Source organism: Heloderma suspectum, chromosome 3 (assembly GCF_057233095.1).
Source record: "Heloderma suspectum isolate Gila_16-S chromosome 3, 16-S_ref, whole genome shotgun sequence".
Classification (NCBI taxonomy): Eukaryota; Metazoa; Chordata; class Lepidosauria; order Squamata; family Helodermatidae; genus Heloderma; species Heloderma suspectum.
The window spans coordinates 229,297,206-229,324,235 of record NC_139460.1 but is presented as its reverse complement, the minus strand read 5'-3'; the positions used below and the strand labels follow the sequence as shown (position 1 = coordinate 229,324,235).

At 47.8% G+C, this 27,030-nt stretch overlaps 1 protein-coding gene across 1 annotated transcript; it reads right to left on the bottom strand.

Annotated features, from left to right (window-relative positions):
- Positions 1-1,034: 1,034 nt before the first annotated feature.
- NKX6-2 (NK6 homeobox 2) lies at positions 1,035-8,497 on the bottom strand. The gene is made up of 3 exons (XM_084841933.1): positions 7,809-8,497; positions 6,547-6,719; positions 1,035-2,851 (listed from the first exon to the last, which is right to left on the bottom strand). The coding sequence occupies exons 1-3, from the start codon at positions 8,236-8,238 to the stop codon at positions 2,576-2,578; spliced, it is 879 nt and encodes a 292-aa protein (XP_084698059.1). The 5' UTR covers positions 8,239-8,497; the 3' UTR covers positions 1,035-2,575.
- Positions 8,498-27,030: the final 18,533 nt, after the last annotated feature.

Sequence of the window (27,030 nt, the reverse complement as noted above, 5' to 3'; positions counted from 1 at the left end):
CCTAACATGCATAGGCCTGTGGCCTCAGCTATTCGTTTTGATTTAAATAACCAAACAGTTCCCTATCTTTTAATTTGTTTAGGATTCCTGCTCTTTTCATAGCTGTGAGACAATTAGATATTCAGCAGGCCAACTTTTTCCAGCAGCATCACCCGTGGAGGTCCAGTTGAAGCATTCTAAAAACTCCCCCTGTAGAGTGTCCTTGGGGACTCAAGCCACATGGCGGATGCAACGTCTGACTTGGTACACCACATTGACAACCAAGACTTCCTGACAGCAATTCACACAAGAACTGTGGCTAAAAAGGAAAGAAAAAGTTGCAAATGTCACCACCTGTTGCACCGTTCAGCGTTTCTTCCTCTGCATGGCTGTGATGATCACTTGGGCACTGGTGCATGGTTTTCAAGTGTCTGAAGAACACATTCTCAAGGGGGGAAGCTTTTTCCCAGTGTGGGGTTCTTATAGCATCTCATGGGAGTCTGTTCATCACACAGCTGTTAAGGGCATGGGAGGCCTGGCCCTGGCGCAGCAAGGTTGCCAGCTCTGAAATGACCCATCTCCCTTTGGCCTGGAAATATTTCCTTCTGGAGCAAAGCAACACCATTGCAAACTTGCTCCCAGAGATGCATTTTTAGCCCAGCTTTCCCCAACCTGCTGCCCTCCAGGTGTGTTATACTGCAATGCCCATCATCCCCAGCCAATGGCCCTGCTGGCTGGAGACAATGGGAGCTATAGTACAAACTATCTGGAAGGCACCAGGTTGGGGAAGGCTAGTTTAGACCAATGAAACCTGGATAAACGTACCAAACTCAAGCACACTTTGGATGCAGTCCAATTCTCTTTGAAGTCCATGCTAAGACTTGCATGAGTTATAATCAATCAAGATTGCAGAACAAGTGACTAGGACAACACACACACACACACACACACACACCCTAAAAGCCTCTAGGGAGAGCTGGCGTAGAAAACTCCAAAGAAGGAAGGAGGAGACAGCCTCATTCCACCTCATCCAAAAGCTGAAGGTTTCCAAAGAAGAAGCTTGTTAAATAATTTATTGATTTATACAAAGTCCTTCCAACCATAAGAGGTTGAAGTCAATTGAAAATCAAGTGATGCAATCCTCTCTCCCTTACATTCTCTTTAAAAACCAAACAAACAAAAAATAATTCAAAAGAGAAGGCAAGATAAGTGAAGCCATCCAAACGCAAAATAAAAAAAAAGAAGAGGAAAGAAAACTGCCCTTTTCTTTCTTTTTCTTTTTTTACAATAGAAATATACATCACAAAAATCTGTAATTCCCTATATACAAAGTGGCTGAGCTGGGATCAGTGACCCATATACAAAACAGTAAGAAAATCTTGATTGTTAGGAGCAGGAAAGCTACCAGAAGGGGTGGGGTGGGTGGCAGGGGTAATAATTTTAAAAGGCAACAGTTCAGAGTACAAATTCTACCCACTCTTATGCCCAATTTCTTTCCAGTAAGTTCCATGGACTTCAGTGGGCCTTCTTTCCAAACAAGTGTGCCTAGGATCCCAGTTCCACTAAAAACAAAGGCACCCATTCAGCACAATTACTGCAGGGTAAATCACACTGACGTCTATGGGACTTACTTCTAAGTAAACAGCCCTAGGCTCCTGCTGCTAGATAGATGCAGCCCAATCCTATCCATATTTTCTCAGACGTGTGCCTCAGTGGGGAAGACTATCAAGTAAGTATGCATAGGACTATAGCCTAACTTTTGGCAGAAATCAACCACTCAGCATTCCAACTCTAAACACATTCACCGGGCAATCCTGTGCCAGGAAGCGAGCCCTCTCGCGTTCAATGAGGCTTCCTCCCGAGCAGGTGGGCTTGGCGCTGCAGTAGGCTCCCAAACAGGTTTACTCAAAAGTAAGCCCTACTGGATTCTATCTCCTCGTCAGTATACTGAGGATGGCAGCCAAGCAACGAAGGCCTTTGGACTCCGATGGGATTACATTTCCCTGTGAATCCTGTTAAAGTCAGGTGGTTTGGCTGTAACCCTCCTAGCAGGTTCTTTTACGTCACCCAGACTAATAATAGGATGGCAGCTTTTATTCCCAAATTCAGCATGCGGGGTGGGTGGGGGTGCGGGAAAGACCGGATGGAAAATAAACCACGGGCGCAACGCTACGCCTGTTAGGCAGGGAAAAAAGCCCCACGATGCCCAGCATTCCCCAGCCAGCCATACCAGGTGGAGAATGCTGGGAGCTGTGGGGCTGTGCCCTGCCCAGACACGCGTGGCACTGCCCCCTGAGGAACGTTACCCACCCAACGGGGACGCTCACGCCGACCTCCTCCCTTCCTTCCCGGCCGGCGAGCGCGCGCGCGGCATGTACACCGGCGGGGAGAAAGGGCGATCCTTCATTTCCATAACTTATTCTGTAAAAATATATATACACACATCATTTCCGCCACGCGGCGGGCTGCACAGGACGTCCCCGCGGCCAGGCCCGAGGCGGGCGGGCGGGCGCTGGCCGGCGTCTGGCATCGGCTACCCTGCTTGGCCGGAGGAGAGGACGGGCGGGGAGGCGCGGGGCGATCGGGCGGGCCGCAGTCACGACGGCTCCGAGGCGCTGCTGCAGGGGCTGAGCAGGGCGAGCGGCGCGGCGGCGGCGGCCGCAGCCGCCGCGGCCGCCTTGTGCTTCTTGAGGAGCCGCGTGATCTTCTCGTCGTCGGAGTTGGGGTCCAGCGGCTTGTTGTACTCGTCGTCGTCCTCGTTCTCCGAGCTCTCCTTCAGCTTCTCCGTCTCCGAGTCGTGCTTCTTCTTGGCCGAGGCCATCTCGGCGGCGTGCCGCTTCCGCCACTTGGTCCTCCGGTTCTGGAACCACACCTGGGCCGCACAGACAACACACGGACAGAGTCACGCGCCTTGGGCCTCCCCAGGGCAGGCGCACCCCGGGCGCATCGCCCCGCTCCTGGGCCGCTCCCGGCCCCCGAGTCGGGCTCGAGCCCCTGCTTCCCCCGCCCCGCAGGAGCCCCGCAATCAGCCCTCGGGCCTCCGCAGGAGAACCAGGCCGGGGTACCTGCCACGACCTGGTCCTCTGTGCACAGACTCCTGTGCCGCGCTGACGCGCAGTGCCCGTCCTTGGCCTGCGCCTACCAACCCAGAGGGAATCCCGTGGAGTGGGGGTGTCTTTATATTCGCCAACCCGGATTAGAAACCTCACCTCGCCTGATGGCGGGTAGGGCAGGGCGGTGGAAGAGAACCGCCTCTTAAGGAAACGGCGTTAAGGCTGCAATCCTGTGCCCACATACTAGGGAGTAGGTCCTGTTGAAGTCGGTGAGACTTCTGAGTAGCCAGACAGGTGTACACTGAAAGCGGCCTTTAAAGGGGGCGAGGGGTAGAGATAGGAAGGATTAGCGGGGAGTCATTCCTTGCCTACGTATCCACTAGGACGAAGTCTGGGTTTCCTGGACTTAAGTGAGGCCAGCACCGACCCTAACTACGTGGAGGGAGTAGGCGCAATTGGAACCGTTGTAGTTACTCCCAAGTACTTGCAAACTAACCGTAGGCACGTCCACTGGGAAGTAAGTCCCGTCACCCCCACATTAGCTTGGAAAGGGGTTCAGCCTTATCGGCCGACCTTATGCACGTCAACTCGGAAGTAAACCCCACGACATTAAGCGGGCTTAACTTGCAAATTGCCCCCCGCTCCTGCGCTTGTTACTGGGAGCTCGGTGGGGCTGGCTCCCAGGTAAGTGCGCTTAAAAGCGTAGCCTTACAGCGCAATCCCAGGCATGTCTACTCGGGGAGAAAGAAGCCCCATTGTATTAAATGGGGTTTATTCGAATAAGTGCGTTTAGAACTGGAGCCTGCCTTAGCGGAATGTTATATTCCTAAATTGTTTTCCGTCAGGATTGTTAAGATCCAAACCTCAGTACTGGCTAAATTCGAGTAATTGCGTTTAACACTATCCTGGCTTAGCCAAAGATACGTGTCGGACACACTCACATGTACCTTCCGTTCAAATACCTTGCGCGTGCGTCCAGCCGCCCGCTCACACCCCACGGCTGCAAAAGCGGACACCTCCACCGACCGACCTCCCATCTATCCCTTACCGTGGACCTCCATCTCCTATCCCATCCCACATCCAGGGCATCCTGTCGCTAATGGAATTCCTACCCTATTACAACTCCATCTTTATGCACACGTAAACATTCCCCCCCCCCCGCGAACATGCACGTCTGCATAGTACACCTCTATAGGGCACTTCAGCACCCCCCCCCCCACGTGCCCTAAACTCAGGGGTTGCGGGGGAACAAATTTCCCACGGCACGTACTTTCAAGTAGGCGAACTTTAAATCTGGTTCTGAGCAGATTTACTCCCAAGTAAATCCCCTTGGTTTCAATCGTACTTCCAGTAAATAGATTTAGAACAATATATTCTAACCATACTTATTAGAAAGGAGACCTCGACGAACTCTATAGGGCTTACTTCCAAGTAAACAGCTTTAGGACCCAGCTCTTGCCAGAAGCGCGGCTTTTCAGCCCTCTTCTGGGGACAATCTTCCGTGTTTGAACAAGACAAACGTTTCTTTTCTTAACAATCTGGTTCGAATAACTTTATGTGGGAAGCCCACTGTCTTCAGCTGGTCTTACTACAAGGAACTTGTGAACCTTTCTGTTGGGCTCTAGAGGGGTTCTGCTGGGCAATTTTAGGTCTGTCAAATCTGCCCATTTTGCATGGGAAAAAAGGAGAGAAATTATGGGTTAGGTCCAGATTTAGTCATACTTAGAGCAGAGCCATTGAAATCTACAGGACTTAAGTTTAGTCATCACTAACTTAATTCCCATTGATTTCAATGGGTCTACTCTAAGTATGACTAAATCTGAATCCAATTCTATTAATTGTGGATCAGGTCCTACTGACTCTAATGGAGCCTACTCCCAAGTAAAAGTGCATAGGGTTGCAGCCTCAATTACACAGATTGCATAGAAAGCAAATTACTAGGCCTCAGAAAAGTACCGCATGTATCTTTCTACTTGCATCAATATCTTCTTCAAAAGGAGGAGGAAGAGGAAAAGCAAGAACATCTAAAGACTGTATTTCTCTGGTTTTCACATCGGGAACTGATTACTCACAGATCGATCCCACTCGTATAGGGTAGGAAGGCAAGACCCAGCCCAAATTCAGACCATGGGAAGCCCTATTGAAATCAGTGGAAACTAACAGTGTTTGACTTTGGCTGGATTGTGCCTAAATTACTGGGGGCGGGGGAGCTTGTTTGGAACTGTAAAATACCCCGTTACAGTAGCCCATGTTTAAATCTTAGTCAGATATATAATTATTATTTTTTAACTTCAACAAATCGTTGTTGCAACAAAACAAGAACAAACCCTATTTTTTTATTAACCAAAATTGCTGCTCATACCAAATTCAGAGTTCCTTGTAGTATGATCAGAAAACTTGAGTTTTGTGTAGACATATTTTATCTAACGCTGAAGAAAACCCCCAAGGGATTTAAAATACAAGAGATGCCTTGGCTATAGACAAATATTATTTGATTAACAACTCTAGATTTTATTTTAAAAGTTTCCTTCTCATTTTAAAATGTTCTGCCTTTTTATAAACAAGGGAAGGAATAAGGAGGACCAAAAAATAGACTGCATATTTCAGCATACTTTCTTGGAAGTAAGTCCTACTGAGCAGTGGACTTAAGCTAATCCCTTTGACCTCCCAGAGGTTTAGGTTTGAGGAGTAACAGGTTGAAGCTAGATGACTTTGGCTTAATTACATTTTCTTTTTTTATTATTATCACTACTAGTAAGTAGTAATCAACACATATATTTTGGATTATAACAGACACAATACAAATATGATACATACTAACTGCACAATCCTTTAAATATCTACTCAGAAATAAGTCCCGCTGACTTTAATGGACATTACTCCCTGGTCAGTGGGAGTAAGATTGCAGCCTAAAGTTTCCAAAATGTGTGACATTTTCTTAAGGTTAAAAAATTAAATTCATATTTAGTTCACCGGCAAGGTGAATAGCCAAGGAATTTCTTACACGTGGCTGGTAAGCACAGGCATTTTGGAAGCAAGCCTCGTTTATTTCTAAGAAAAGCTGCAACCATATACACCCACACTTATTTGGGAATACACTTCCATTGCAGTCAGCGGGACTTACTTCTAGGTAAACATACATGGGATCGGGCTGGTAGGGCCCCGGAGATGAGCTCAACTTGGATTAACCACGGTAGCAGCACAATCCTATATTTGTTTACTCAGAAGCAAGTTCCACCGAATTGAGTGGGACTTACTCCCGGGTAGGTAGGTATAGGATTGCAGCCTACATATTGCAACTCTATGCGTGTGCACTCGGAAGTCAGTTCCATTGAATTCAATGGGACTGACAAGAAGGTAAACGTCTAGGACTGCAGCCTTGTGTCTTACGATCGGAGCCCCGGGGGCTCCCGGTGTCGATCCGCATGCCGGGGAGCGGCATTCGCCTTTTCTGCCCGGCCTTCTCAATCTCTCTCGCCCACGTAGCGGAAGAGGGTTTACAAGGACACCTTACCTTGACTTGACTTTCGGTCATTCCCAGCGAGTAAGCGAGGCGGGCTCTCTCCGGTCCTGCCAAGTATTTCGTTTGCTCAAAGGTTTTCTCCAAAGCAAAAATCTGCTGCCCTGAGAAAGTTGGTCGGGAGTGTTTTTTCTTGCCATCTTTGTCCAAAACCATCCCAGCCTGGGCTGAAAACAGGGAGGAGGGGAGGGACAGAAAGAGCCCCATCAAGCGCCTAAAAAAGCTTCTGGATTCAAGGGGGGCGGGGGCGGGGAGAAGCGACCTTCTGTCTTCCTTCAACGGATTTCATCCGGACTAGCACCATGAAAGAGCGCCCGGTAATTGCACGAGACTGCAAATCGTGCCCACCCTTTCCCGACAGCAGCCAGACAGACAAGGCTGGCTTGGCCGAGCAGGAGAACTTTGTGACTTGCTCCTTTCCGAGCGGGATTAATCCTAGAAGAGGAAATCCATTCGCCGGCGGCTGGTGGGGCGGCGAAGACGGCGAAGAGAGTCCGGAGAGGGGCCTTCAGCCTCACCGGGCCGGCGCGGCGTGGTCTGGCCGTAGGCGAGGCGGCCGGCCCCCCCGTTTCCCGAAGGCAAGCTGGCCCATCGCAATTTGCCCTCGAGAAACCTCGCCGGGCCCTCGTCACTCGCAGACAACGCCGCGTCCCTCTGCGGCGTCGACACCTTTGGTTGTCCTCAGCCGGCGTGAGCGCGCCGGCCACCAGGAGGGGTCTTTCTGAGACGGGAAGGGTCCTCCTGGAGCTGGGGGGAAGGAAAAGCGAAGGCCGCCCCTTCCCGCGAGCGGGGCGCTCTTCCTCGCGCTCTGCGGGCGGGCCCCGGGTCGCTCGTGCATCATTACGAGGGCGACCACCCAGGGCTCGCCAAGCACCACGTGCCTCCAGCCGGCCGGGGACTGCGTGGAACTCCGGCTGCTTCTGGCGGGCATTCAGTGGCAATCAGCCCTAGGGGGACCTGTCGACGCCACCCGAGCCCCGCCGCGCAGCTTGAGGAGTAAGAAAGGGACGGGCGTCTCCGAGCATGTGCAAAGCGCTGTCCTACCCTGTCACCCTAAGTAACTACGGATCTGGGATTTAGGGGCCGAGTGTAGCCTTGACACCTCCCTCTCTTAGAAATGCCCCCCCAAATGATCGCTCCTCCTATGTGCACACTCACACGCCCTTCCGCGAGCCCTGCTCCTTCGCTGGATCCACCTGTGCCTTCTCCCCGCCTCCCACCCGCCCGCCGCCCGAGCAGCAGCGATCCAGCCTTACCGGGACAGGCGAGCCTGGGGTCCCTCCAGGGCGATCCCTGCATAACTCCGGGCCAGAAAATGGGAGGCCGTCCGGGCAGCTCGGCCAGGGGCTTGGGGTACCTGGAGACGGCCGCCGGGTTGAAATACATCCCCGCCGCGGCCGCGGTGGCCAGTCCGTTCAGGCGCGGCAGGCCGGTGAGGAGGTTGCCGGCGGCGGCGGCGCCCGCCACGGGCCTGCCCAGGATGTCGCTTATTCCGTGCGGGGTGCCCAGCGGGAGCTGCGCGCTGAGGCCGCCCAGCGCGGGCGCCTTGAAGCCGGCCGGGCCCTGCAGGGCGTAGGGGAAGAGCGACGTCTTCATCTCGGCCATGTTGTGCAGCGCGGCCAGCGGCGCGCTGCTCAGCACGAAGGCGCCCGGGCGGTTAGCCTCCATCTGCCCCACGGCCAACATCGGGGGGCATCAAGGGCGCGCGGCGGGGCGCGGGCCGGAGCAGCCGCCGCCGCCGCCCCGCCTGCTCCGGGCTCCGCGGGCGCGCCGGGGCAAAAGCAGCCGGGCCGCCCCGCTGCGCGGGCTCTGCTCCGCGGAAGGAGCCGGGAGGGGAGCGACGAGGGCGGCCGCCAAGTTCGACGCTCCTCCTCCGGCCGCGGCTCAGCGCAGATGGCGGCGGCGGCCACCGATCCCGGCTTGTCCGCCGAGGGCCGGCGGCGCCGCAGCGCGCGGGGCGGGAAGTCCCCAGCCCGGGGAAGGCGTGGCGATCGGCGGATGCTGGCGCGGGAGGGGAGGCGCGGGAGGCGCCGGGGCACCGAGCTCGGCCGGCTCAGGCTTCTTCGGGCAACGCCGCCTGACGACGGCTGGCTGGCTGGCTTGTTTGTTTATTTGTGCCCAGTTTGGAAATCCTCTTGGAAATCGGAAGGGTGGACAATGATGCCGGAGTGTCTTTTTCCTCCCCCTTTTATTCTCCCCCCTTCCTGCCCCTGCCCCTCCCCCTCCTCCCCCTGCCCCTCCCCCTCCTCCCCCTCCCCCTCCTCCCCCCGCGATGTATTTTTGCCGTTCTTCCCGAGCAGTTTCCCTCCCGGCGAAATTGACTCAGCGCCGGAGTCCCGGAGTCGGACAAGATGCACCGATAACCCCGCAGCCACCTGCCGGCAGCGCCCGCGGATTGGTCGGGTTCTCTTCCGAGGCCGCTGCTATTGGCCAATTGATGGGCATTCGGGACTCCCGCTTCGCATCCGCGTCACGAAAGTGTGTGTGTGCGTGTGCGTGTGTGTGTGTGTGGGGGGGGAGATGGGAGGGGAGATGGGAGGATGGCGATGGGGGGGGAAGCAACATTAAATGAAGGTTCTTTTATAAAGTCACGGTGGTTTAAATGGCTGTAAATTTACCCGCTGATTTATCTTGCAAACGACTAAATAAATCCCGTTGAATGGGAGTTTAAATGAGGCTTAAGCTTTTCTTTTTCCCTTTTCAAGGAATCGGCAATAAACAAACAAACAAACAAACAAACACAAGAGTCTGTATTATGCCATTGAAATCCTGCAGATCTTTATGATCGATCAGCCAAAGTCACTTTTACAAAGGAATCTCTTTCCTCTCTCTCTCTCTCTCTCTCTCTCCCCCCCCCCCCATTTCTTATTTTCTGAGATTCGGCAAAAACGACAGGACTTTACATAAAGTAACCGAGACTTCCGTAGAAGGAGAGAGAACATCTTCCTGCGGTACTGAATTTGCCGTTTACTTAACTTTTCTCCGCAAGAATGGTCCGCGCGGTTTTCTCACCCGAGCGCTGGATAATAGGCACCGCGCTAGAATGGCTACTTAGACGGGCGGCGTTCCAGTCTCTTAGCTCGATTTGGTCCGCGATGTAGCTGATTATCTCTGCGAGTCTTGCGTCTCTTTATTGCCTGAACTCACTTCTGATATGTGTCCATCTTATCTAGGAAAGGGCCTTTAAAAGCAGACCTTTTGTCCCTATTGATTAAATCGTGGGCTCTTGTCACCGAGCTGCCCTCCCCCCTTCAGACTTTACACAGCTTGGAACCCAGAAGCTCAAAAAGCGACCAAGAGAGGCTGCAAGGTGGTCGTTGGAATGGTATTTGACCAACACGCCGCTCGCCTTGCCCGATCCTGTTATTCGACGTCTCTCTGCACCTTTCTGTGAATCGCTCCACGGCCATTTGTTTTCAGTTCGAAAGATAATGTCAAAAACGCCTTCCGATCTCATGCAGCCACGAAGCATACTTGATACACTGATACACTGGCAAGATTGACAGAGAATTTATCTCCATCCTTTCTTTTCTTTTCTTTTTTAAAGTAGGGACATTTTCCTTTGGGCGAGGAATGGCTTCATAGATCACTTTTGAACCATATAACAGAACAATCCTATGCGTGTTTTTTCGAAAGTAAGCCACAGTGTATTCAATGGACTTACTCCCAGGTAAGTCTACATAGAATTACAGCCAAAGTGCGTTCTACATGGAGCCTGAAAATATCGGCGGATACTTATTATTATATATAAATTGACCATATCCGTTCCTGAATGCAAGTCTGACACAAATAACTGAAACGTATTTAGAAGGGATCTATTTAGGATTAGCACGTTATCCGTCTACTACTTCTCGCGCATTTAAAAAATATCGAACTGATGTAATAGCGTGAGAAAATATTTTCAACGAAGCTTTCTTTTCAAAGTCGTACCGTCATTTGTCCAGAAAGTGGCTTCTCCTGAACAATTTCTTATTATTATGAATTCTAATGAATGGCTACTAAGTGGGAACAGAGGACAATCCTTTAGCGAACGGATAGCCCAAGAAAGAAAAGGGCTGCATCGCAGTGAAGGAAGGATTGTGGAAACTCGCTTCCTTACGACCACGAAGTAAATCCAAACGTGTTTGCATCTTCTTGCTAAATACACGACGACCCGGTGTAAAATGGTACATGCAATACTATCTAAAGCATTGGAGTGTCTCAAAATTGCCCCAAACGACATCGTCCCGATCCTAAGCAGACCTACTCGCCACGGAAGTCCCCTTGAGTTCAACGGACCTGACTTCCAAAGCAAAGAACTTCAGCCTATGAAACAGGCGCGCAGGAGCGTTCTCTTTTTCCTGAAGGAGTCAGAGCCGGCCTGCTCCGAATTGCCTTGAGCTTCGCTCTGCTCAACTGCCCTGCAGACTAGAACGTTCACGTGCATTTGTGCGCGTGTGTTCTTTTCCTGCAGGGAAAACAGCAAATCTTAACACGTATCTTAACAGGTAAGGGGCAAAGCACGCTTTTCGTGTAACCCGTCGTTTACAGGTCCTGCTGTAAACATATACATATACACATACACACACACACACACACACACACACATCCGTCTCGTTTGTTTCAGTGCCACTTCAACCGTGTTCTTACAACTACAGCTCCAGAAACCTTAGCTGAAAGATACTTTTCGTCGCTCCAAAAATTGTACAGTTTTCTCACGTCCAGGAGGCAACCTGCGTGTACCTGCTGGGAATTAGCAGTGCGAATCCGACAGGCCTCGTATAAATTAGGTTACGAATTTACTTGAAGGAGTTCGACCTGGAAGCAACAATTTTGGATCTGCTGCTGATGGCACCTCCGCTAGAGACTGGCCGGCTGCCTCTGTGAGGATGTCCGGTCAACGAATCCACGGTTAAGGCTGAATTCCTGCACACGCCTACCTTGGGGATAAGCCCCTTTAAACAAAGTTGGGTTTACTTCCCGGTGAACTTGCCCAGGATTGCCCTGAAAGTTAATAATAACGGCAAGGAGTTGTCTTGGTCCTTACCCGACTCCTGTTACAGGTCCTGATGCTGTGTGAACGTGGCCAAAACAGAGCTCCATGAAGCCGAAGGGCTGCGATTTCACGGTTCCTTGCGGCTTTGATTCTGGACATGGTTGGAGGCTGGGGAGGATCCAGTCGATCTGAACGGAACTTCCGTGGAAATCGATTGATTCCAATGGAACTCCAGTCGATCAAATCAAATAGCAGTGTGAATTGGATGGAGGAGGTGGGTAAATTGTATCCCAATTCTGAAAACCCATTGCTGGGATTTGCTTTCGGATCGTGCCTTAGAAATTTCAGGTCGACCTTCAGCCATCTTTAAAGACAAGCAAGTAAATACCTTGGAAAAATTTCCGTGTTTACTTGGAAATAAGGTCCTCCACCCCCCACCCCCAGGGCTTCTAAGGAAAAGGATTTGCCTGTTTCTCCTCCCTCCCTCCCTATCCTAAATCTGCCTGCTTTTCCAATTTTGTACGACAACGTAGGTGCTTGGGTAAATAGTTGCGGTACTTATCATAGGAATGCTACTACTACTAACAATATATATTAAGCCATTGAGGACTTAAGAGAAATGTCTTAATACATTTCAAAATGTTGAATTTGTTGCTTCAGACTTCCTAATACTTAGCTTTGGCGGACTCTCCCGCCCGTCCTTGGGATGGTCTCTTTCCTTTAGGGCAGCCTTCCTCAGCTTGGTGGCCCCCAAGATGTGTTAGACTGCTGGGAGTCGAAGTCCAAAACATCTGGAGGGCACCAGGTTTGGGAAAGGCCGCTTTAGGCCGTGCCATGGAGAAAGGGCTCCATTCCGCCTTTGGGATCCACTCCTGCGGAGCTTAGCTGTACTATTTCGAATTGGAGCTGGTCCCTGGATAGAATCTGGGAGTTTTCGCTCACGTTGCTAGCAGAGAGACAGAGAGAAGGCTGGCGTCTCCGGTTTTGGTGAGGCTGTGAATATATTCTGGGTTTCAGTCAGAACCAGCCAGAACTCTAAAGGAGCTATCCGAGGTGCTGAACCCTATCCCCAAAATAGGCTCAGCGCCTTGGATAGCTCCTTTAGAGTACTGACTGAGTTTGATGGAAACCAAGAATGGATTCCCTGCCTCACCGAAATCGGAGTCACCAGCCTTCACTGGAGAGAGAGGGAGAGAGAGAGAGAGAGAGAGAGAACAATTGCATGTGCTCATTTCTCGCCTGCTGGCAGCTTCGAGGAGGCTGAGGAAGCTGGGGTGGAGAATGGCGTTCCCAAAGGAGCGACTGCCAGAGATATTATAGAAAGGGATACCCCTGTACTGAGGACGGGGAAATCTGGCAGCCGCAGGAGGTGCTGGTCTGGGCAAGAAAAACCACCCAAGGGAATGTCCAGATTTCAATCATTCGGTTCCAAGCATGGATCTAACTGTTCCAGCTGGCATAGAACTGAAATGGCTCCTGGACTGAGGGTACATTTTAATCGCTCTAATTAGGAATCTGGAAAGGTGGCAAAAGGATTTTGGATTTTCCAGCTCTTTTTGACTGCCAAGCCGTGGGTGGAATGGGGGCTCTCACAGCCTTTCACCATCTCCAGGTGTTGTTGGACTATGACTCCCACCACCCAATTGGCCATGCTGACTAGAGGTGATGGGAATTGTATTACGGCACACATGGAGGGCACCAGGTTGGATGAGGCTGCTGTGTAGAAGCTAAGGGCTCCTGGGAGTTGAAGTCCCAAATAGCTGGTGATCTCCTCTCTGCCCACCCCTGGTTTAGAGGAGGAAGGCAGAAGAGACCTTCTTTTGTTCCTTCTCATAGATGATTCCAGTGGGGGCTGGTGGCTCCGATGTCAGTGGGGTGGTGAATCAGCTCTGGGTTTCAGTCAGAACTCTAAAACTCAGAGCGGATTCACTGCTCCACTGACATCAGAGCCACCAGCCTCCACTGGATGACCCTTAGAACGTTGCATGCTCTAAACAACTTAACTTGAATTGGTTCGCCATTCTCCAGGCTTAGGGAGCAAAGGAGTTAATTCAGCCTTCCCCCAAGTTGGTGCCCTTCAGGTGCTTTGGACTTCAACTCCCATCATCCCCAACCAGCATGGCCAATGGTCAGGAACTCCAAGAGTTGTAGCTCAAAACATCTGGAGCATACCAGGTTGGGGAAGGCTGGGTTTGTTATTCTGGGCAGTGAATTCTGGAGCAGAGCCTATTCTGGATTATATTAACATGGAGTGAAAGGGTGGGTGGTTTTTGTTCTCGTTATTTGGTGTTCTGGGAGCAGGCAAGGTCACTTACCAAGGACTGATGACCACTAATGTTAACAAAGAGTATAGAGGGGCGATTAAAGAATGCGGGACAGGCAGGTTTCCCAGGAGTATGGATAGGATGGAAGTTCTAATCTGCAACAATGATTGGCATATGGAATGAGAACCAACCTGGAGAAAAAGGATCCAAAGAGTCCTGGAAGGCCAGTCCGGCCTACTGGCAATCCCATTTATCCGGGAATGTACTTGTAGGAGGGCAAACTCCAGGCACCTGGAAGCATCAGGAAGAAGGCAAAGCCAGGAAGAGGGCCCCCCATTCTACAATTCTCACTGCTTATTGTGTTCTCTTTTCACACAATCCAAGAGGAGGTCCGTGGGGGCTTTGTCCTGCTTTTCTAGAGCAAAAGTGGCACTTGGTGCATTTTGCCCATTCGTTTCACTTTCTCTCTCTGCCCTGATCTATCCCCAGGCAATGCTGTTCTTCCATTGGAATTCCTTCCCTGCCTACCCAGGTCCCCCAACCCTTTTCTCTCTCTCTCCCACTCCTGGCCTGCTCCCTCTTTCCAATGTGACCTGACTGCCTTCCCTTTCAGCAGAAATGTTGTCTTTGAGCAGCAAAACTCTTAAGCAGGGTCAGCCCTGGTTGGTACTTGGATGGGAGACCACCTGGGAATCAGGCTTCCTGCACTGAGCGGGGGGTTGGACTCGATGGTCTTGTAGGCCCCTTCCAACCCTATGATTCTATGATAAGTCCTTTCCCCAAAGAGTTTCACTCCCCACTATGTGAGGATGGGGTTATATTGCTGGATATGGTTAGAACTAGTTACTAAGAGAAAACAGCATTGCCCTAGGTGGAAATTAGGAGAGGCTAAGGTAATTAATTCCCATTCAAGACAACACAACAACAATGTATTTTTATTTTATTTAAAAAATATGTTCAGGTGCCTTTAAGGGTACAGCCCTCTCAAGGCAGCTTACATATTAGAAACCCAATACAATAAGAGAATAACAAAAATCAATAAAATTAATTAATGCCAGTAAATAATCAACCAAGTTCAAGCTCAGAGAATACTAAGATAATTGCAGCTAAGAACCTATAAAACACAACCCAAGAGGAAGCCAAAGCAAACAGGTGGGTCTCCAGAGCTTTCCTAACGGCCTGCAAAGCTGGGGTTGTCTGGGGCAACTCCTTCCAGAGGCATGGAAATGTAAACTTAATTCCAGGTGACTTCAGTTTCACCCGTTTGGACTGGATTTAGATATACAGAGTCCAAATTCTGTACGTGTTTTAATCACTGTTGTGCCGTCCTACTCTGACCACGCTCTCTAAGTCACGTCAATACGTTCCTTAAAAACAAGCACATGCGCCCACACACTTTCACAGAAGTTATAGTTTTAGTTGGTCTGTCAACTAATTTAAGACTTTCAACAGATTATTGTTTAGCTGATTAATCAATTAATGACTTTTATATAAATGTAGCCATTGCAGAATCCCATTGATGGTGCCTTTTGGAAGACCTAGAGAAGGTGACAGCTTTTTAAAAAATATATTTTAAGTGTGAAAGGACTTACAATATAGTAAATAGGAGTTACCCCACACTGCTAGAAGGAAAGGCAATCTCTACAAATCGTTCCACACCCTGTTTTGGAATATGGAATATTCCTGACACAGTAGCACCTGAGTTAGCCATGGCTTCAAAAATACAGAATCATAGAATCATTGAATAGTAGAGTTGGCAGGGGCCTATAAAACCATCGAGTCCAACCCCCTGCTCAATGCAGGAATCCAAGTCAGAGCATCCCTGACAGATGGCTGTCCAGCCTCATCTTGAAGGCCTCCAGTGTGGAAGAGCCCACTACCTCCTTAGGTAATTGGTTCCATTGAAGTTTTTCCTGATGTTCAGCTGGAATCTGGCTTCCTGTAACTTGAGCCCATGATTCTGTGTCCTGCATTCTGGGATGATTGAGAAGAGATCCTGGCCTTCTTCTCTGTGATAACCTTTCAAGTACTTGAAGAGCGCTATCACATCTCCCCTCAGTCTTCCCTTCTCAAGGCTAAATATGCCCAGTTCTTTCAGTCTCTCCTCATAGGGCTTTGTTTCCAGTCCTCTGATCATCTCCGTTGCCCTCCTCTGAACCCTCTCTAGTTTGTCTGCATCCTTCTGAAAGTGCGGTGCCCAGAACTGGACACAGTACTCCAGATGAGGCCTAACCAGTGCTGAGTAGAGGGGAACTAGTACTTCCCTGGATGTGGAAGCTATGTTTCTGTTAATGCAGCCCAGAAGGCCCTGTCATTATTGTGGACAACCTGTATTTAAAAGATGTACTGCTGTTGATCTGAGCAGTTAGTCATGAAGTTAGCCATGAAGCATGGCTGGCTGGGGCATGCTGGGAATTGTAGGACTTTTTTTCCATCTAAACATGCATAGGATCGCACCCTTAAAGACTAGTATAGAAACAGTGTGGTTTTAACATGGGACCAAAATGACTCAGGCAGAGTTTCTTACTCTCCCCATCAATCTTTCTTGGTTGAAATATCCTTTGGCCTGGCTGTTTAGCCACTGCCTTCCAAGCAGCAGGGTCTTCTGAGGGTCTCTGAAGCAAAGAGGTGGGGCTGAGCAGTTGGAACTTGCTTAGCCCATGGTTATAACTTTATATCAGGGGTGGTCAACTTGTCATCATGGAAATTCCAGAGATCATGGAAGTTGTAGGCCAAAACATCTTGAGGGCCACAAGTTTATTTATTTATTTAAAAGGTTTAAATACCACTCTGCATCCAATAAAATTCCCAAGTGGTGAACAATAAAAAGAAAGCAAAAGAAGAAGAATCAAAATAGACTTGCAATCTTAAAAATCAAATTATGCAAATAAAACCATGGCTGGTTAGTCAGGGAAAGCTTGCTTAAATAAAAATGTCTTCAGCACATATAAAATGTCGGTGCCTGCCAGACATCAACAGGCAGGAAGTTCCACAGAGAAGGAGCCAGTAGACTGAAGGCTGTACTCTGAGTGGACTCCAAATTGACCATAGGTCTATGAGGAACCACTAGGAATGCCTCATCTGATGACCTCAGTGACCACGCAGGATGGTAAGGGAGAAGATGTTCTCTCAGATGCCCACTGATGCTTTACATGATGTTCTAGAACTGGGCAATTACACTGTAAAAAGCTTCTATGACTAGGTGCTGATGAGCCCAGGCTCACATTAAACCCTTGGCACTTACATTCTTTTTCAGAAGCTTTATGTGTATCCAAAGATATGCATGTAATGCCAGCACAGCAATATATGTCTCTGTCTCTCTGGGAGCAGGTAATGAAGGTGCTGTGGTGTTCCTAAATGGTGGGGTTTGAAGTTGAGATTCACTTTCCATTTGATGTTTTTATTTTGAAGACTGTTAATGTGTTGTGGTTTGGTAATGTTGGGTTCTTGTATTTGTTTGGGATGAGATGGCTGGACTGGTGTATGGGTGTATATGTTTTTTTCTCCTCCTCCTCCTCCTTCTGGAGAGTTAATATACAGCAGTTTATGTTTTTGTTGCAAGTTATGCCGCATTTTATTCATTTTAGTAGTACTGAAAGTATGGGTTTCCACCTAATGCAGGTGACACCCAATTATTTCTCTCCTTTTCATCCACTCCTAGTGAGTCCATGGAACTTCTGAACAGGTGTCTGGATGGTGACTATTTATTTCTTTAAAATATTTATAAACCAACTTTTAGGGCAAAACCCTCCAAGGCAGCATACAACACTTAACATCTCAACAACACATAATAAAACAATGGTAAGATAATAATAAAATCAACATTAAAACCAAATGACATCATATACCCAATGACAACCAATGAAGTTCCATGTCAGTTATAGGTCAAGGTAAATAAATACATCTTTAGGGCCCAACTGAAGGCCTGTAATGATGGGGCCTGGCAGACAGTTGGAACAGAGTTCCACAAGGAGGAGGCCCTACCAAGAAGGCCCCTATTCCTTGTGTCCACCAGCCCAATTGCTATCCAGGTAAAACAGAGATGTTAACCGTAGGTGGAGCAGTTGATTTGGGAGTAAATGAATGGCTTACTTTGATTGGGATCATACCCTCCCTGCCGAAGGAGTAGGTTTGCTGCTTGGGAGTGCTCCTGGATCTGGTGTCACTGCTTGATACACAGGAGGTAGCCAAGTCCCAAAGCACCTTCTTGTTGCTACACAAACTGTGCCTTACCCTGTAAGATAAAGACCTTGCCTTCACCATGCACACCTTGCCAAGCTCTAGATGAGATGATGTAAGGCACTCTATGCAGAGTTGCCTTTGGAGACTGGAAACATCAGCTGGCCCAGAATGCAGCAGCCAGGTTGTTAACAAAAACTGATCAGAGGGACCGTGTTGCACAAGTCCAAAAAGGAGCTGTTGGCTTTTGTTCACAATTCAAACTTCTGGTTTTGATATTATTTGAAGCCCTAAATGGGCTGGTCCTGATCATTGGAAAGTGCTTATCCCTTTGAGTTATGATCACGAGGTGAAACTCTGTTGTGGCTTCTACCATCATCTGAGGTGTGATTGATAGTGACTTGGACCAGAGCATTTTTTTATGTTGGCTATACATCCAGAGCTGATGCAAGAGTCAGTGGTACTGCCTGCAGCAAAGCCCAAGTTGTGCCCTCCTAACTAGGGCCAAAACAAGTCTTTAAAAGACTTCTTGCATCATCCAGATACTAGTTCTTGCCTTCATCTATCCATTCCTTGTGGTGCCATCTGAAGCACATTGTTGTTGATGATAATGATTTACAGTTCAAATGTCATGTCCTTACCATTATGGCAGACCAGTTATTTAGTTAAGCAGTGGGACTGTTCTTTGACAAAGTTATAGAGGATCTCCTGAATGATGCCAAGATGTCTCATCCGGTTTAATCTAAGGAATTTATGGAGGATAAGGCTAGTAGTCATGATGCCTACATAGTATCTCCAGTAACGGAGTCAGTATTCTTCTGAATACCAGTTGCTATTGCATTCATCCTGGTTGTGGTTGGCCACTGTGTGAACAGAATGCTGGACTAGACAGGCTTTTGGTCTGGTCCAGCATGGCCCTTCTTATATTCTTAATTCATCTGCTGTGTATGATTCACCTCTTGGTTTGAAAGGCATTTCCAGTTGTTGGCTTTCCCAGGATTGTAGTGCCAAATCCAGAAGTAAAACAGGAAACACTTCATAGAAGAGATGCCTATGATCCCAAGCACTTCTTTGGGATAACAGAGTTATCCCAGTAACCTGAAAAAGTTTCCCAGTAACCTGAAAGTTGGCATCACTGCGACTGACAGTTTTCTCTCTGCTACCTCTTATTATGACCCCAATTGTAAGTTTGTACCAGGAGCAATCAACAAGGAGATGTGCATAGCTGACGCTGAACTGTAGGTGTCCATTGACTCAGTTTGCCAGTGACTCATAAGAGCACTCTAACGGACCCCAAAGAAACAATATTAGCCAGAAACACCCAAAGAGATTTCACCCCTCTACTGCACTGGGCACAAAGAATCCCTGTTATTTCTTGGGATGCCAGGCCTCCTTATAGGAAGCAGTGTGTCAGACCTTTCCATTAGTTTCTTTGTCCAACATGTTCTTGCAATCACACTAAGAATTTAGTATGATAACAAAGCTCCCACTCCAATATATTACTTTTTTTGTCTTGGGTGCCTGTGAGTTTCCATGCGACTTACCTTACAAAGTCCTATAGATAATTTATACCTGTCATCAGCAACCCTTGTTACTCATTAATGGGCATTTGTCCTGTTTATTGACTCGCTTGTAGTCTAACATCCCCAAGTATTCTGAGAAGAAATATATAGCGCTTCTCTTTGCAGCTTCCGTGGCCAGATCAAAACAATTTTACATGTTTGCTTGATACATTTGCCTCTTTCATTAGGTGGAGATTAATGAAAGAAGACGAGCATCCCTTCAAAGTTGGAAGATTTTCTTTGTGACAAACAAGAAATCTTTGCAAGTGTTATCACATCTAAGGATTCTAGCTTAAATAGCTTGTGAAACAGATGGCGAAGGCTGTTTTATTGCTTCATTCTAGAGCAATGAAACTTATTTTCAAATAAACATGAATAAGATCAAGCTGCAAGAATCTAAGCCTGCAGTTCTAAACATGCTTACTAGGGAGTAATCACCATTCAACACAATGAGACTTACATCTGAGTAAACAGGCACAGGATTACATGTCTGCTTAGACTAAATACAGCATCCAAGCTCCCATTCCATTTTGTAGACATAAGTGTAGAAGAGATCATTGTTCAGAATACTTTTCTAATTTCTGTCACTGACATCTGTTATATAGCTCTGCCTATTTCACTACGAAATTTCTGCTTGCTTCCGCATATATTTTGTGGGAACAAGTGAAAGAGATAAATGAGGGTTGAAATCCCTGCTTTGATTTTAGGTTAAAAACCAGGGCCACTTCACATGATCTCCAGTATAGTATTTCTATTCAGAATTTCACTTGTAAGGAAAAGAACAATATTTGCAAGTTAAATGACACAGATATTCCACAGTGCAATGTTATATTATTTATGTATTTATGTATTTATTATTCACATGCTATCCATGTAGATGGCACTTAATATTTTACAATCATTAATTTCAATGGGATGCTCTAAATAATTGGATCCAACCCAAAGTCTGTACAGTTTATATTATCTTTACATCAGAATTTGAAAGCTGAAGAGTTACCCTTACACAAATCTGAATCATGCAGTGTAATCCTATATATTTCTAATGAGAAGTAAGTCTCACTGAGTTCAATGGGGATTACTTTCAAGTAAGTAGCTAAGGCTGCAATCCTTTACCCACTTACCTGGGGATAAGCCCCATTTAGTTCAGTTGGATTTATGAGTACACATATATAAGATTGTGATGTTAAAAAGTTTATTTGAAGGCTATAAAAACTTTCTGACTGATGAGGACTAGCCATTTACAGCTACAATTGCAAGACTGCAGTGAGGGCAGAGGTTTCTCCACATAATGAGGAACAGTCATGATTATATGGTAAGGACTGTATAAACACACTGTTCTCGTTCTTCATCTGATTATAGGCTCATGACTATTATATTTAGAAATGAGCAAAGTGCCTGGCTCTCCATAGAGCTACTAAATGTTTTTGAATAATTTTTTTGCTCTGCAAATTTTTGTTTCTGTATCCCGTTCAGCTCTATTTTCCAAAAGTTGACAGTTAATGTTTCCAGAACTTTGTCAGCATGAGCTTCTGTGTATATTGGCTTTAGAGCTATGACTCCTTCTAAGTCTGATTTTGTAGAGTGTAGACCTCGATTCTCATTTGTATATTACAGTCCTTCAGAGTTATTCTGACAGCTTTGAAATTTTTGCTTATGAATTCCTGAAAATAGGTTCCCCTTAGTTTGGAGGCTGGAAAAAGCCTTTACAATATGTTTATATTTAAGATATCACCATTATCTGTATTATATAAAGCAAACACAATGTAGGGTGCTTCCACACTAGGCATTTACTGTGGAATTGCCATGTTTCATTCATTTACTTTTTATGGGGCATCCACATGATGCTATCATTCAATCATTGTTTTCCTGTATTTTCCTTCTGGATCTTCTGTCTTTTTTCAGACTGCAGAAAGTCTGGCTATATTTTTATTGCTATTTGCAGCACAGGGAGGGGTTGTTTTTTGTTTGGATTGCAGAAGGGGAGGAAAGGCTTAAACCTCCCAGCCCTGTGTCTGTAATCCCAATAAAAATTGTACCCCCCCCGCCCCACATTTAGTGTTTGTTTTTTTAGAACCCTTGAAGTAGCATGAAGTGACACATTTAAAGTAATGTGTAGTTAGGCCTTTACTCTGTCTTTTCATCAATGACATTCTTCCAGGCTACTGGATTTTGCAGCTCTATTGATTCTCTCTCTCTCCCTCCCTCCGCCCCCCCCCCCCGAATTCTAGCAATGATGCGATGTCCTTTGAGCAACAAAGAACCAGTGGAATCAATATAAGAGTGCAAGTGTTGCCACCTGCTGGATATCTTGGAACACTACAGCAGCATGTTGAAAACGGAACATTTAAAAAACTTTTTCTTTAGTGTGCGTTTCTACCAGATCGCTTGCTGTGAGTCTGTTGGGATGCTGGGGCGGGGATCTTCACGACAATGGAATGAGAAGCACATTGGAGTAGTACCCGGATTTGCATGGAATTGGCTTTGGTCCGTTAGGGTCACATGAAGCAAGATAAGCCAAGTGTACCGCACCTTTAAAATCTGGTTTTCAGGGGGTCACAAAGTGCTTGAAAGGAACATACTTCTGGGTGGGGTGTGGGAGTAGAACTGAACATCATCAAACTGGCAGGGGCTGCTCAATCAATAAGAGAAGCTTGTTCCCCCACCCTCCAGGCTCCCCCCTGCTACTATATTGTTATGAATGGAGAGCAAATAATTTTCCCCATGTGTGCAGATTTCCCTGAAGAAGCCTAAATCCCTGGTTCTTGAGTGCCGCATCTGAAGGGTCCCCGTGAGGGCTTTTCCCCACCCCAATTTCTCCCCATTTCAGTAATCTGCCATGGAGTTATTGTTCCCACCCCATTTCCCCCCATCTCCCCCCATTTTTGCCTTGAGAAGCCAGATCCCCAATTGTAGAGTGCAGCATCTCAATCCCCTCCCTCCAGCAGCTCAGCCCCTCAATTTTGCCCCATTCCAGCCCTCTGCCATGGAGTTATGGCTTCCACCCCTCACCCCACCCCGCCTCCCTTTCTCCTTCTGCCGGCTGGCATCCCGTAAACTGGAAAGACTGTTACTGTGATAAAGTGGACAAGGGACTTTATATGACAACGGAGAAACGACTTTACATCAGAGAAACTACAGAACATCAAAGAAGAGCAGCATAGCAAGCGCGATTTAAGAGAAGGAGAAGGAGAAGCAAAGGAATGGAGAAGCAAGGAGAAGCAAAGGAATGCTTTAGAGCGAGTTACTAAAGTTAGCCTTTAACCCTTTCACTGCAGGAGAGTGAGATTTATTTCTGACTTCTGAGTAAACATGCACAGAAGGGGGAGGGGATGTGTTAAAGATTAAAAGCAGGCTAGCTAAGGTGAATGAGTGTCCCCACTACTGCGGTAATGTGAGGGGTCGCTGCTGCGCTGCTGGGGATTTTCTCAATGGGAAAAACTACTTCCATTGGGGAAACAAGAGGGAATGGGGCATCCCACCCCTTTGCCCAGGTCACTGCCAGGTCTCAGAGGCACATCCAGGATTTAATGAGGTGTGTGTGTGTGTGTGTGTGTGTGTGTGAGACACGCATGGCACACTGTGGTAAAACCGCCAGGGAGCCACTTTCAGTAAAAAAAGTCAGAGTAAAAGGAGTTTCAGAAAATGCGGCTTCTCAAGAGGGAAGTGGAATTCAGAGTGCTCTAACTTGGCACTAAATCGCTCATGAGGGCAGCCCCCGCCCCCGTGTATTTCTACCAATGTTAGGCATGAAAATAGGATTCTAATGGCCTGGCCTGGGCTGGCCAGAGACTGCTCCTGAGGATAAGGGGAAAGGAGGGTTGCACTTTTTCTGACAAAGATTACTGTATTGTTCCCAGCCAATGCAGTGAAGATACTTAACAGAGTAGCTTTACCTGACTGGGGGATGTGTAATGGGGGAAAGTTTTGTAGGCTACACTTTCTGCCTTTTATGCAGCTGTTAAAGGCACATGAGCCTCACTCAGAAAGCAGCTTCAACCCTAGGGTCTTGTTTCTTGTGAGCCCAGGTGCTTGATGTGCATGGCTCCTGCCTGTCTTCTTTGCACTTTCAGGAAAAGGGACAGATCCCAGTTTTGCCATGCTCCTTGTTGCTCTTGGGGAGCGGCGGCGGCACTGTACCTCAGTGCGCACATGCATGTTTTCCATGTACAAGGCAACGGTTTACAGCAGTATCCTATGCACTGAGTTCAATGGGCTTTATTCCCAGGTAACTATGTATGGGACTGTCGCTCCAATCTCCACTCACGTAGTAGGCATGGTGGAAGGACAGTAAGACTGTTACATCACATAGATTATTCTGTTATTAATACATCCTTTTTATTCACAAAGGCAGAAACAGACATATTTTTTGTTCTCCTTTCCAGCCTGGATACACCAACTGGCTTGTCACTCTACCTATTCATTCCTAAGTACCGACACACCCTTATCCTAAAGGTCTTCAGGCTGAAAAGTGGCATGCCACTGTGATGAGGATTACAACTGAAAACTGCAACAAAATGTTGCAGTGTGGAGTGGCACTCTTCAGTGCACTAGCCATGCCCTTTTCCAAGATACTCCGTTCCATTTGCCTTCTCCCCCTGGTTTTGCTTTTCCACCCTCCAAACAGTTCTCATTCAGCTGTTTTTGGGGTTCCCCCCCTTGGTTCCCCCCTAAAGATGTTTTGTGCTTCTGCAAATCTTGGGGTCCCCCAAGTCTTCTAATATTTCGCTCTTGTGCATGAATGGTGCTATTTTGGCTGGAAAGGGGTCGATAGTGTGATCATCATCACCAACATCATGATGTTTACTCCACCGGTCCTGCTTAGCCTGTTCCCCAGTATATGTACATAGGAGTGTGTGGCGCCTTAAGCATTCTTTTGCATACTGGGCTCAGACCGTCTTCAGTCTCTCTGACCTTGTGCCTGTCTTGAGCTCGCCCACAGTCAGTGCACACCAAAGTAGGGCTAAACATCTTAAACCTGGGCCCACTGACAAGAGCCCCCTGGACTTACTCCTCCTCTTCACCATTGCAGCCTGCTTGCTCCCCTGCCTCTCACTCTGGCCCAGAAAATGGTGCGGGGGGGAGAAGGCCCTGCCTACTTGCTCACCAGCTCTCTGCCTGTCAGCAAGCAAATGGCAGCAATGACAATACAGAGGCTGAAAAGCTATAGCAGCCCAATAGCAGCCAGTGGCGAAAAGGCAGACTCACTGAGGGAGGGGGTCCACTGAGGGTGTCTTGCCCAGGGGCCCTCAAAAAACTGGAGCTGGCAGTGCCTGCAGGCCTGACACGTACAAGCCCATACCCTCAAACATTTCCAGTTGAAAGAATATGGCTGGCGAGCAGCGTTGAGTCACAAACTGTGCACACTTTGGTTAAGATAAGTACTTTCTTAGGTCAAACTGGGACAGATCTGTTTGCATTCCAAATCACTCTCCCTCTTCTAATGAGAGAGAGCTACATGGAACTCCATCCCCCCTTTAAAATGTATGTCAGTGTTCTTTTTGTAATCCAAATGAAGAAATAGTTTCTCCTCATTTTAATTAGACTGATGTGCTTTGCTGCAAGTCATTAGCACTCCAGATAGGTTTCTTTCTCACTGATAAACTATAGTGGAGCTTTGGGAACAAATTGCCAATAAATAGAGAACTGGCTTCTAGGATCTATTGATTCTCACTCACCGAATTGCAGAGCCGTGCTTTGTTAGTCTTCCCGAATGTGCAAGCAAGGTAAAAACGTAATTAATGAGTCTTTTTCTGAAAAGAAGGAGGTAGATTGGGGCTTCTGTTTGCCAAGAGCACACTCCCCTGGCAACCTCTCCTCAGGCAGCACCAATCCCGTAGGATTCACGGGGGAGAAATTCCCAGGGGACGCCCCCCCCCATGTCTTGCTTTTGTTGCCATGTTGACCACTGAGAAAATGTAGGTATGCCCACCAGCATGGCATGGTACATTTCTCAACATGATGCTTCTTCCTCCCTACCCCCCTTCACTGCTTCCCATATTCATTGTACATATTAATGTTAATTTATAAAGCACATACATTTTTCTAGGCACTTCTCAAAGAAGAATACGACAGCCCTTGCCTGCAGGCTTACACTCCGCCCCAAAAGGAAAGAATGGCTGGGGAGGGAAAAGGAAAACAAGCAAATTCAGGCACTGATCCCTGCATGTTCTTACAGTAGCAGCTGAAATGGAGACAGTTCAGGGAAGGGAGGAGCTGAATGGCAGCTGGTCTCTCAGCTGAATGAAGGGCCTGGCTGTGGGCCCCAAAGTCCCAGGCCTTCTGCTGCTGCAGCCAGCTGGAATGGCTGAGAGGCCAGCTGCAAAAGGGAACAGTCCTCCTGCACCTTTAATAGTTGTGTAGAAGAGGGATCACTGCCTTCATGGATCAATGCCTTGTTGTGGCGAAGGGGCTTGCGTAACTCAGTGAAGCCATAAGCTATGCCGTGCAGGGCCACCCAAGACGGACAGGTCATGGCGGAGAGTTCTGACAAAATGTGGTCCACTGGAGAAGGAAATGGCAACCCACTCCAGTATTCCTGCCAAGAAAACCCCATGGAACGTATCACAAGGCTAAAAGATATGACGCCGGAAGATGAGCCCTTCAGGTTGGATGGTGTCCCATATGCTACTGGGGAAGAGCAGAGGGCATTTCCAAGTAGCACCAGAAAGAGTGAAGCGGCTGGACCAAAGCCGAAAGGACACTCAGCTGTGCATGTGTCTGGTGGTGAAAAGAAAGTGCGATGCTGTAAAGAACAATATTGTTTAGGAACCTGGAATGTCAGATCAATGAATCAAGGTAAGCTGGAGGTGGTCAAACATGAGATGGCAAGATTGAACATCGACATCTTGGGAATCAGCGAACTAAAATGGACAAGCATGGGAGAATTTAATTCAGGTGACCATTATATCTGCTACTGTGGGCAAGAATCCCTTAGAAGAAATGGAGAAGCACTCATAGTCAACAAAAGGGTGGGAAAGGCAGTACTGGGGTACCATCTCAAAAATGATAGAATGATCTCAGTACGAATCCAAGGCAAACCATTCAACATCACAGTAATTCAAGCCTATGCCCCAACCACTGAGGCCGAAGAAGCTGAGGTTGATCGGTTCTATGAAGACCTACAACACCTTCTAGAACTAACACCAAAAAAAGATGTCCTCTTCATCATAGGGGATTGGAATGCTAAAGTAGGAAGTCAAGAAATCACTGGGATAACAGGCAAGCATGGCCTTGGTGTACAGAATGAAGTAGGACAAAGGCTAATAGAGTTTTGCCAAGAGAACACGCTGATCATAGCAAACACTCTTTTCCAACAGCACAAGAGGCGACTCTACACATGGACATCACCAGATGGTCAATATTGAAATCAGATTGATTATGTCCTTTGCAGCCAAAGATGGAGAAGCTCTATACAGTCAGTCAAAACAAGACCTGGAGCTGACTGTTGCTCAGATCATGAGCTGCTTGTTGCAAAATTCCGGCTTAAATTGAAGAACAT

Bases quoted from the DNA above. Each gene is read 5' to 3' on its own strand.
- NKX6-2 (XM_084841933.1), bottom strand. From the start codon at position 8,238: ATGTTGGCCGTGGGGCAGATGGAGGCTAACCGCCCGGGCGCCTTCGTG. The intron at 6,720-7,808 runs GTAAGGCTGGAT...CCCTGTTTTCAG, and splicing joins CCCCAGGCTCGCCTGTCCCG to CCCAGGCTGGGATGGTTTTG. The intron at 2,852-6,546 runs GTAAGGTGTCCT...TGTGCGGCCCAG, and splicing joins TGACCGAAAGTCAAGTCAAG to GTGTGGTTCCAGAACCGGAG.